The following is a 12,762-nucleotide window of genomic DNA, read 5'->3' as shown; positions in this document are numbered from 1 at the left end:
GCAAAATGTGGCGACGACGATAGATCTAAAGTTGTAGATTTGTATAGAGAACATACACACACAGACAGAAAATCAATTGTATATATATAGCTAGATATATATTGCGCTGTCGCACAGTGTTCAAACTCGCGAAATAAGCTGAGAAATGAAGATGTGTGAAGAAATGAAGAGTTGATGGGGAAAAAAACACATGAGCGTTTAAAGAAATATCTGGTACATCTTTGTTTATTTTGTGATGTATTTGTTTACATCGGGGTGTATTTGAGGAACAAAGTAGGGCGATGACTCACTGGGATTTAGACTGAAATGCGATGGAAGACGACTTTATCAGCTTATTACTCGGTTGTGTTTGAGTGAAAACACAGAAGGTATTTTTTCTCATTCGTTTTTTAGATTTATTTTTATTGTTTTTGACTTGAATATGTCTTATAGAGCTGCACGATTTTTTTTAGCGCCACGAAGCTAGGCTTTGAATCTAAATAGCTTCTGGACAACAAATGCGAAGACAATGTTGAATATGTCGTTGGAAGGATGAAGATTCAAAGTCTCCAGTGCTGACAATTCGATCTCCGTATGACGTTTTCGGATAAAACAATAATGTTGCTTGCAAACATGAAGTACGAAAATTGTGGTGTCACACATCGAAAATTCTTATAGCTTGGGGGACTTCGGCCATCTATTATCTTATGTGAGGTGTCGTGGGATTCTTGAACAACGATTCTTGATATTTCAATTCTTGAATTATGATTTTTTTAAATAATCCCCTTTTTTTTGTTTTTCATCATTTTTAAGCGTTGACTCTTTCGATTTTTACGATCCTTAAACACATTTACTTTTTTTTCATTTTCATAAACAGTGCGATTTTTGATTTCCATCATTCCTGAACAATGACTTTCGCTGTGACTTTTTAAGCAATAAATTTCGATTGCCATGACTTCTTTTAAGCAACAAATTTTGGTTCCGAGAGTTCTTGAACAATGATTTTTCAATGATTTCTATGGTCATGAAACAGTTACAACGATTCCTAACAATTCCGCAACCTGCAGAGGTTGGACAAAATAATATGACACCTGTGAAAAAAACAACACTCGAGGTAACCTCGATACGCATACTCTCACCCTCTAGTGTGGAAGAGTGCCACCTAGCGGACGAGAATGCGCACAGACTATTCGTAGCAGTGATAGCGTTCGGATGCGATGTATATTGGGGCGTTAAAACTTCGTCATGGCTGACCTCACAGGTTTCGAAAGAGCCATGATCGTTGGAGCCCGTGCCACCTTGTTGGTGGAGAAGTACTGCGTCGATTGTAATGACAGCCTATAGCAAACAGGGAAAGACATCATCTACCAAGCATAACAGTGGCCGAAAGTTGAAGATGGTGGATTGTGTGTGTGTGTGGCCAGAAAGCACAAGACTACAGCATCCCAGATAACATCTGAGATGAACACACATCTACAGGAAGGTGCATCGACGAAAACTATACGCCGTGAACTGCATGCAGCAAACATACACGGTAGAGCGGCTATTCCAAAATCATAAAATCATTGGTGACACCATGGAATGCTTTGAAACGACGAACATGGTGTCACGAACATAAGAATTGGACACAACAACAATGGTAGAATGTCATCTGGTCAGACGAATCGCCGTTCACATTATTCCAGACTAACGGACGTGTTTACGTTTGGAGAACGCCAGCACAAGCCTATGACGTTGACTGTCTCCTTCCTACTGTTAAGCATGGGGGGGAAGTCAGTGATGCTGTGGGGCGGTATGGCCCACTTGTTGTCCTGGTTGTCCCCTTGCTGTCCACTAAATCTGTTCAGAGCACGAGATCAATTAAGCTTCCCCTTTTCCATGCCAAAAGACTTCTTAACTCTTTAATGCCCAGATAGAAAACCTGGGAGGGTTGTGAAAATACCAAGTTTTTTGTGTTCGAAGTGGACTCGTCCAAATTTCGGCCACTTTCCCTCTCCCCACCCTTTCTCCATGAGTTTCTATTCATGCCACCCTTTGCAGTGACGTTCACCCTTTCATTTCAATGGATTTTCGGGAGATAATTTATCTATACTGAAAACACCCCTTTCCTCACAGAATTATCTCTTTGTAAAATGCATTGACTACCCTTAGTTCATTCTCAAGGAACATTCTAGTACATCAGCTTTTAAAATCTCATTGATAGGGCGTTGCAGTTGTCTTTCCCGTTCCCGCCTCTGACAAGAGCTTTCATCTTCTTCCCCGTTGGTGACAAAAGCCCACCAAAACATACCCATACCCCCTAGCTGGGCCGACTTGAGGCGGTTATGGGCATTAACCTACTCGGCCGACTTCGGGCGATCTGGGCATTATAGAGTTAAAAGCCCCTTATTACAAATGTGGCAGGAGGACTGGGACCTGGGACGACCCTGAACACCCAGGCTGATCGATTCATGATATTTTGCCTAGAGTTGGATGGAAGGCTGCGGGATGGTCATGAGAAAAAGTCATTTTCTTTACAGGTCATGGACCATTTCCCATCTACCTTGAGAGGTTTAAAATATCCAACGACAACAAATGCATATGCGGAGATGTCGGCACACCACTCCACTATGCCACCAGTTGCCCTTAGACAAAAGACTTCCACCTAATCAAACTAAGGCAAGAGCTGGTGAAGGAGTGGTTTAAGAGGATGAGCCGGCTCGAAAATGAATCAAGGACACTGGAGACTCTCGTGCTCTAAATTGAACAAGAGGGCATCGAGAAACTGCACATAAGAAGGATAGGCCACCAGACGACTAGATCAGAGCAGCCTACGAGAAGATCCAGTAGACTGACACACAGCACAGGCGGCAACACGGCACATAACAATAAGGGAGCGACACGTCACGGCCCAAGAGACCCCCCGGGACAAACTGTGACCAGGACTTTGAATGGATGTGCAAAAAAAAAAATGTCTGTTTACATAGCTGCATGATATCTTTATGTATATAATGTACTAGCTATAATACCCGGCGCTGCCCGGGTTTTCTTCAATGAGGCTTTTTTGGATCACGTGATATCTCCCTCTCTTTTTCTTGAGGGACATACAAACCGTGTCCAAGTTAACCAATATGGCGACCTGCGCGATTCATGAAATAAACAAATCTAGATTTACACAGAAACGTAGAAATGAATATAATTTTTTTTTTATAAGGGGCGCTAGGTATTTCGATCCCCCCCCCCCCCCACCCTGAACTTCAAGTTATCCATCTGTCTGTTCCAGCTTCCAAAAATCCTTAGTTAAAGCTGTGGAATTTTTTCGATGCACTTTTCACGGGCTCATAACTAATTTTAAAATATCCTATAACCCACACGAATTTGTGCAAATAAATATCAAAAGAGACAATATGGAGATATTAATTTTCATACTTGAGAAGATATAAATGAAATCAATGATATTGCTCGAATATCCAACTCAAAAGTTTAACTAATTACTTCGTATTTAATCTCCTGGGCTTCGTATATCTCTAAGCGAACTGAATATTTCAAAAATCAAGAATTCAATACAATTTTTAAAATTATTGATGGGGGCGGAAAATCCCACTAATTTCCGCATTTCTACAGTAAAATCGACAATTTTAGCACTGATTTCTATGAGGATCACCCTTTTCCTGACTATCAAAGCGACGCTGATAATGATTATGACGTCTATTCAAAAAGCCTCATTACTGAGAGTATATTGAAAATGTGGCAAACCATTATAAAGGCATAAACTATTATACATATACTAACAGGATTAAAGAAGTGACAAACCGTTGTAAAGGCATATACACGTCTTAAACGCATTGCTAGGGAACCACGGTAACCAAAGTAAACGTTCGGAAAGTGATTGTTGAGGCCCAAAAACCATTGTTGCCGGACAGTTTTTTGCCCGTTTGGGGCATTTGCCCTGCTCTGACGAAATTTTAAAGTAGCCTCAAGTCGGGTCCCATTTGGTATATATGCAAAATTTGGCGGCGATCGATCTAAAATTGTAGATTTGTATAGAGAACATACACACACACAGACACACACACACAAAATCAATTTTATATATATAGATAGATATATCATGTACATATTTTTTGTCTTGCTTTTTTGTAAATATTTTCCATAAACAATAAAAAACCCGCATTAGCCCCCCCCCCCCCGAAAGGGATTCAGCAGTAAATTGTTCCTAGTTGATTTGCCGGGGCTATTGTCAGCGAATTTAATTGAATTATTGTACTGGATGGGCGGGTTAAAGCATCGGTTTATGTCAGTATTCTGGCCGACCATTTTCATCCAATAGTGCAATATCAGTTCCCTTATTCTAAAACCTGTGTTCTAAGATGATAATTCGCCCGTTCACACTGCTGGAATTGTCGGACACGGACTTGATGAACACGATGATGAACTGCAACACTTCGTGTGGCCCCGCTCAGTCCCCCGTCTTCATATAATTGAACTTTCGTCGGATATTTTGCAGGACAAAATGTTCAGTAGGTTTCCACCTCCAAAGACACATTCTGAATTAGTGACTTTTTTTGCAGGAGGAGTGGCTACGTATCCTTGTGACTGTTGTGCATGACTTGTATTTGTCCATTCCACGATGAATATAAGCTGTAATTAATGCAAAAGGATGGCCAACAGCCTATTAATAAAGATTTTGTCTCATTTCACTGGTGTCCATATTATTTTGTCCAACCCCTGTATTTTTTATTTTTTTTCATTTCGGGTGAGGATCTTAACTCTTTCACTCACATCGGGACATATTTGTCCCATACAGATTCGAAACTCGGTAGTGAAAGGGTAAAACAATTGATCACGGTTTTTCTATGATTCTAAACCAATGTATTTTTTAACAAAGACTTTTTATGTTTACAGTTATTTCCAATATATCAAGGGTTGCCAGTTTCTTTCCAAGCCGTGCAACAATCAAGATTAGTTTCGATGCACATGCCACTTTACGAATTTTAACAAGCAGACCATGCGTCCCATCGTTTACGGGACAGATGCATTCTCTCCGTTCCTGCAACATATTGTTCGACTGTCTTGTCACTCTTGGCAAGTTTGTCACTCTTGAGTTCTAAATTGCTTTTGTTTTTGAGTCATAAATTCAATTATCGTAATGTAGATCGTGCACGTACATACAGTACAGTAGAACAAAATCTTACCTACACCATATTGGGCATAGACACGTGATAGGAACCTGAGGACTCAGGGTGCTTGGCTGTCCCACCCCAATAAACTATGTAAGAGGGCTTTGCTCAGGAGCGGATCTAGAGCTCGCTGTTGGGAGGGGGTGATTTTTTTTTCACACTGTGAATAGGGTGACCATTGTCTCGTATTTTCCGAGATGGTCATGATTTTTTCTCTGTTTCGACATTTTTTTTTTGAACAAAATACCCCGGTTTTTTCTATTTTCTGGTCAAAGTTTTCTTGAATTTGTTATTTAATAAAAAAAAATTGATACAAATAATTTTCAACGGATTTCTTAAATGCAATATGAATATTATGTGATCAACCCCCCCCCCCCCCAATAGATCCGCGCCTGGCTTATCCCCCCTCCCTAAGAATTTATGGATATATAATGTAATTGTACAATGCATGTCCCCCATACTGACGAGCCTGAATCTAGTATACACGGGACGTCCAGCAACTATGCCCTTAAGATAAAAAAAAAAGAACGCACACAGAAACACATTGAATACAAAGTCATCTCTCTCTCACATAATTATTATTTTAAGAATGCCTATATACAATACTAGATTGTAGGTTTGGCAGCCTACAAGTCATTCATTCTTAAGCAAAGAATTGCTTAAGAATGAATTGAATGAATTGAGTTGAAGAGAATTTCTCAAATTGAAAAATGGAATATACCATTTCTTTATTTTTTAAAGCGTTCACGTGCCACTCCTTGGCGTGTCATTTGTGGCACGCGTGCCGCAAGTTGGATGACCCTGCTCTATATTATAATGGTATGATATCCTGCATGCACACAAATTTGAGGGTTGATTTTTTTCACTGTAGAATTTTTTTTTTTACCTCAGGGGAGTAAAAGTCCTGGATTAAAATATTGTGTATGTTTTGAGTTAGAAATATGGTAAATATTAACTTCGGGGCTTTCATCAGAGGGCAGCCGCATTACAAATTGAACTTTCAAGGGTTTTTTTTTTAAGATGGCTTCCAGAGGAAAGTTCCTACGGATAAGTATGATTTATTGCATAAAATTTAGCAATATAATTCTGGAAAAAATTGCATATGAAGATGATTATAGCCCTGCATCACCTTGACTGACCAAAAAAATTGAACAAAATCAATTTCTCTTCGCGAAAAAATGAAAGTAAATTCGAAGAAAAAAAAAGAAAAATTAAGATTTGATGAAATTTATGTTTAATGTATTTTTTGAGCATAAAAAATTTCAAAAAATATCTTAAAAATTCCAAAAAAAAGAATGTTAGGGTCCGAAAGGGTTAATACACACGGGGGGGGGGGGGAGGGGGGAATTGCATTTGGTAAAGCATATTAATAAAGAAAATGTGACTAATGAAGAACAGCAATGAACAATTTCAATAAGCATTGAATCAGGGAAAAAAATTGGTATTTGTAAAGACATTGCGTCGAATGCTATTGAGCACGCAAAATAATATGGGACTGTCCTATTTTTCCGTTCCCATCTGTTAAGGGGGAAAAACAGCTAGAGTCGAAATAGGGAAGACGGAAGGCATTTAGGGAAAAAACGTGACATATTTTCCCCTCTAGAGCAGTAGGCATTTCATCCCGGATCGCGCGGGAAACACGTCCCTTTTAGTTCGCAGAAAGGCTTTTACTGCGCATAAAGGGCGCAGGGATCGCAATCTCGTCTATTTCCATTTTACGTACACTATTTTCCGCCTTCAAATAGCATTTCAAGCCTGCTGCTGCTCTATATGCTAGCTATACATGCAACCTGCGAATTTTAACTGCACGCAATTTATGTTTGCACGTTTTCGATGGATGGCGATGGAAAAATGGGCTGCACGTGAGTTATTTTAACAAAATATTTATAATTACTTCGTTTTTTCCTGTTATAATTAATCATTATAATTAGATGCAATTATAAGCATTAATATTATCGTTTTTGTTAGATCTATTTATAGATTAGCTCTCCCCTCGGTTAATGGACTGGATACGTTTCTCGTTGTTGAGCAGCCTAATGAGTGCAAAATTTTCTTGAGCATTACTAAATCAACTCGATATTAAATTTGTTAGTTTTGATTTTTTTTGTATTATCATTATAATTAATTCTTAAGAATTGAATAAATCAGTATCAGTTTTAATATGCATGATAATCAGATAACTATAGTGATTTAATATTCTGAAATTTAGTCACAATATTTGTCTAGTTATCATGCATTATTACTATATACTATTATACATTATTACTATTATACTAATACTGTAACTTAATTTTGAAAAAAAAAAATGAATAATTCAAGATTAATTTTTCAAGAAAATTTTTTTTTTTTTAAATTTGGAAAATATGGAGTTGAATTTTGAAAAATCCCTTTTTTCGGTGAATCTCTACATTACAATATAATGACCAAATTTCATATTTATAAATTCAGTAGTTTCAGCTCGGCGTAATTTCTCCATGAGACATTTCCTTATACAAATTTATAAAACAATTTTGCATTTGTTTTATAAATTTATAATTTGTTTTATAAATTTATAATTTGTTTTATAAATTTATAATTTGTTTTATAAATTTATAATTTGTTTTATAAATTTATAATTTGTTTTATGAATTTTATTAAATTTATGAATTTTATTAAATTTATGAATATTTACTTAATTTTTTATAGAAAAGACTTTTTTCAACAATCACAAAATAATTTAAATCAATCGAATCGGGAAATTAATTTTAAGTTTGGTCAACCTACCACAGATTAATAGTGTTACCGAATGTCTGTATTTTGGAGGCCGTAATGTACTCTTATTACTACGTCTTTTTTAAAAAAACATGCTTCTATCGATTTCTAACGAGAAAAAGTGTATTTTATTGTGAATTATGAAGTGTTTACGTTTTACGTGCAATATTGTTAACTTTTTTTGCCTCTGAAAACAAAAGAAGCAGCAGCGAATTTGGGAACATATAGGTTGGCCATACGTCCTATTTTTTTCAGGATGTCCTGCTTTGGACATAAAGAAATATAGTCAGCTATGCACGTCCACCAGCGCTTAAAAATCTGGCATTGCATAACCCAAGTATTACACATAAGATTATGAAACCGAACCGTTAGGGCAGTTTTCTTCAACCTTTTTGCACCTGCGGACCGGGGCAGATAGATAAAAAATTGTGCCAGCCGGCAGAAAAGACGAAAATAATATGCAGACCAGCAAAAAGTAAATTAATAAAACAATTAATTTTTGGATCGATAAAAACTAAACAGGATTAATAATGAACTGAACTGAACTGAACTGAACTGAACTGAACCTTTAATGATTTGCACAATCGTGCCTATCAGTACACCAGTGGATGGCAAGTACAAATATTAGTAATTAAATTATTGGAGATACACAAGACAGGAACAAATGCATAAGGTTTGAACACAAGAAATATAAATGCATAATATAGTTTCGAATCCAGATAGATTTAAAAAATAAATAAATAAATAAAATAAATAGAATAAATAAATAGAATGGCGCATGGGCAGAGATATGGAGCAAACAACAACAGAAAGGGCGTCGAAACTACTGCCCCAAGAAAAATAGAATTTTTGATATATCCTCGATAAATCGAAAAAAATGTAGACACATAGAAGGAGAGGGGTTGCTAAACATTAGATAAAAGTTTGATCGGGAGTAGGTATGGCGAAGGTATTTAGAGATATGAGTATGTCTTTGAAGGGCAAAGAATGTGCATTCCTTAAGAAGGTGAAAAAGATCATTGTAGCTATTTAGTTGATTGCAATACTGACAAGGTTCATCAGGGTTAAATTTGTGCAATATACCTTTGTTAGTATAAAGTATAAAAGGGTAAAGGCGAAGCCTGGCCATATTCTTACGGACCGCCAAGGGGAGATTGAAGAGAAGGTAAGACTGTAGGGATAGCGAAAATTCAAAATTATCGGCAAAATGAAATAATGTTGAAGCAGACAATCGAGATCTGTCTTCTTGGAGAGAGATATCAGTAAAATTATAAGTAAGGGATGTTAGAACTACTGGAGTGAGGTAAGGAGTGGGTGTACACCATATATCAGGTCGACCGCAGTTATTCAGAAGGGTCTTGACTGAATTTGCCCAGTTTTCCGAATCTGTGTGCCGGCAGAGTTCAAGTAAGCAAATTTTTGGTAGACGGTTTTCGTCCATTTTTTGAAGCCTAATCCAGTACGAGATAAGTTGGTTAAACATTTGAGTGGCAATGGGGCGGCGACCAAGCTCAAGTCTAACAAGATAACCAGGACAATATTTGCTCAGATTTAGTAACTTTTTCAGAAAACTCGTATGGACTCTTTCCAGCATATCAGCATAGAAGAAACCCCAAACTGGTGCAGCATAACATAGAGTAGATCGTACAAGGCTATCGAATAATTTGAATGCCACACACAGCGAGGGGTTTCTGGAGCTACGCAGTAAGTCAAGTAGTTGGTTCATGGCCGCGAAAGCCTTTTTTATCATGAAATTAGCTGCTAATGAAAATTTTCCTGAAGATGAAAAAGGGAGGCCAAGGTAGACATAGCTACTGGCTATTTCGAGTTTAACGTTACCCCAAAAAAAGTTAGTATTTTTTGCGAGACGGCCAGACTTTCTAAATACAACAATTTTTGTTTTGTTTAAATTAACAGTAAGGTGGTTAGATTTAAAGTATGAGTCAAGAAGATTGATTTTTTTTTGCAACTGTATTTTTGAATCACCCAGTATTACAATATCATCTGCGTACAGGAGGATGTTGAGTTCAGTGGAGTTATTAATTGAAATGCCATGGACATGAGGCTGACAAAAAGATTTTTCAATGTCAGCTAAAAATAGGGAAAAGAGGAGGGGGGAGGCAGGTTCGCCCTGCAAAATTCCTCTGGCTACAGGGAAAGAACTTGTTAACCCATTAGTGCTTCTTACTCTTGCACGGGCATCACTGAAAAGCAGATCGTAAATTTTAATAATTTTATGGCTTACTCCTAGGTCAGAGAGCTTCCACCACAAAATGCTTCGATTAACAGAATCGAAGGCTTGACTTAGGTCAACAAAACACGCAAAAACTTTGCGAGCGGGTTTTCGAAGATGGATTTGAACAATAGAGCTAAGTGTGAAAATGTGATCAGTGCAACCCCTGTTCTTACGGAATGCACCTTGAGATTCAGGGAGGATCCCGTTCTGTTCCGACCAATGATATAGCCTTTTGGTTAGTATAAGGGAGAAAAATTTTGAGGTGCAGTTCAAGAGAGATATAGCTCTGTAATTGCTCGGGTCCAACGGAGAGTTTTTTTTCATAATTGGCGAGATTATTATTTCGGACCAAGATCGAGGAATATCACCGCTTTCCAGAATGAAATTAAACAGATTAATGAGGAATGTATGTCCGTCAGGAGGCAAATTCGTCAAGAATTCATTGGAGATGCTATCGCTCCCTGGGGCTTTATTACGTTTCAGTAACGAAAGCACTGAAAAATATTCGGTAATTGAGATGGACGCTTCTAAAAAACTGCAAGAGTTATTAAAGTAAGGGTGGGCAAAGGAGTGGGTTAGGTTAGCTGTTGAGGGGGCAGCAAAGAGATTAGAGAAATAATCGAACCAACATTGTTTAGAAATTATTGAGGGGTTAAAATATGTATTTCGTCTAAAAATGTTCAAAGCTTTCCAAAATTCTGAGGAATTAGTTGCATTTTGTATTTTATAGTGGATTTCCTGGAAATATGTGTGTTTTTTGCGGGTACATAAATCACGGAAAGATTTTTTCAGTTGAATATATTTTGTGAAAAGTTCGGGGCAGTTTCTCTGTCGGGCTTTTCTTAGAGTATATCTCATATCTCGCTTTAAAATGCGGCATTCCAAGTCAAACCAGGGAGATTTAAGATATTTACGATGTTTTTTTTTAACCCGTTGATGCATATTTGCAAGAGTTGCTGCATGAAAAACACTATTTTTGAAAAATTCAAAATTAGCATTGGAGTCGGTGATTTGGTGAGTGGATGTGTCAGCTATGCAATCTGAAAAGGTATTTTGGAAAATTTCGGTAAATTGGGGCTGCCACCGTAGCTTAGATTCAATGTTGTTGTTAGGGTAAACATGTGCAGATGACGAGAGGAAGTAGGCAACAATTGGAAAGTGGTCAGAGTAAAAAAATTGCTCGACCTCAAAGTTTATTATGTTATTTATTGCGAACTGTAATGGGCAAAAAATATAATCAACAATTGATTTCCCAAATGATGAAACATAGGTATAATTTCCATCTTGATCCCCGGGGTATGAACCGTTTAAGATAGCGATAGCATTAGTTTCACAGAAATCAATTAGGGCATTGCCCCTTCTGTCAGGAAAGGGATTAATCCTGTAATTAATTATTAATTCCTGTAATTAATTATCCTGTAATTAATCCTGTATTAATCCTGTTCCCTTCTGTCAGGGAACAGGATTAATAATTTGCAGACTGGAAATAGATAAAATAAATAGAAGAAAAATAATTTGCGGACCACTGAAAAATTAATAGAAATAATTTGCTGACCAGCAAGAAATAAACAAACAGAAGTGAAATAACTTTCAGACCAGAAAAAAATAGGAGGTGATAAAAGATTTATTCGGTATTAGGAAAAAAAATCAAATTTCTGATTAAATTATTAAATTTTAATCAAAAATGTATATAAATTCGAAGAAAAAATTCCGATTCTTTGAAAGATTCAATTGCGATTCCGAAAAATTGAAAGAAAAATTTCAAATTCAATAAGAATATTTAAATTCATAGTTCACACAAAGGTGGAATTCAACTAAAAAACTCCAAAAAAGTATTTGAATTCACAATTCAGAGAGAAAATTTTTAATTCAGAAATCAGAAAAAAAATTGGATTCACAAGTGAAAGAAATAATTTAAATTCATAGTTCAAAGATAAAATGCAAAATAAAAAATTTTAAGAAAAAATTCACAATTCAAACAAATAACTCAAATAAAAAGTTCAAATAAAAGAATCTGAATTCACAATGCGAATGATCATTGCAAAGGAAAAATCAAAGTTTCAATTCCCAATTCAAGGAAAAATTTGAATTCACAATTCAAAGAAAAACTTTCGATTCATAATTCAAAATAAATTGTAATTCATAATTCAAAATAAATTGTAATTCATAATTCAAAATAAATTGTAATTCATAATTCAAAATAAATTGTAATTCATAATTCAAAATAAATTGTAATTCATAATTCAAAATAAATTGTAATTCATAATTCAAAATAAATTGTAATTCATAATTCAAAATAAATTGTAATTCATAATTCAAAATAAATTGTAATTCATAATTCAAAATAAATTGTAATTCAAAATTCTTACATATAATTTAAATTCATAGTTCAAAGCGGGAATTCCAATGGAAAATTCGGAGAAAAAAAATTAAATTCCCAATTCAAAAAAAAATGTAAAAATTCATAATTGAAAAAATATAAATTCGCACAATTGAAAAAAAAATGTAAAAATTCATAATTGAAAAAATATAAATTCGCACAATTGAAAAAAAAAATTAAATTCACCATGCAAAGGGAAAAAAGAAAATAAATTGTTTGAAGAAAGACCACAAATAAAAAAAATTCAAACAAAATTT

At 35.8% G+C, this 12,762-nt stretch overlaps 1 protein-coding gene across 2 annotated transcripts in view; it reads left to right on the top strand.

Annotated features, from left to right (window-relative positions):
- Positions 1-12,762, top strand: part of LOC149078150 (uncharacterized) — a 120,062-nt gene that overhangs the window by 30,426 nt on the left and 76,874 nt on the right. The window contains exon 1 of one of the 2 annotated variants that reach the window (XM_089241745.1): positions 6,763-7,000. The exons of the other annotated variant lie outside the window; for it this stretch is intronic. Coding sequence (XP_089097871.1) covers positions 6,922-7,000 — 79 coding nt within the window. The 5' untranslated portion in view covers positions 6,763-6,921. Of the gene's footprint in view, positions 1-6,762; positions 7,001-12,762 lie in introns of those variants that run through there. 2 annotated transcript variants of the gene reach the window in all.

The sequence above is a fragment of the Pholcus phalangioides genome, unplaced genomic scaffold, assembly GCF_987345545.1.
Source record: "Pholcus phalangioides strain wild (caught in Gottingen) unplaced genomic scaffold, Ppha-v1.0 ptg000014l_1, whole genome shotgun sequence".
Classification (NCBI taxonomy): domain Eukaryota; kingdom Metazoa; phylum Arthropoda; class Arachnida; order Araneae; family Pholcidae; genus Pholcus; species Pholcus phalangioides.
The sequence above is the reverse complement of the archived record's forward strand: the minus strand, read 5'-3'. Positions and strand labels throughout refer to the sequence as shown.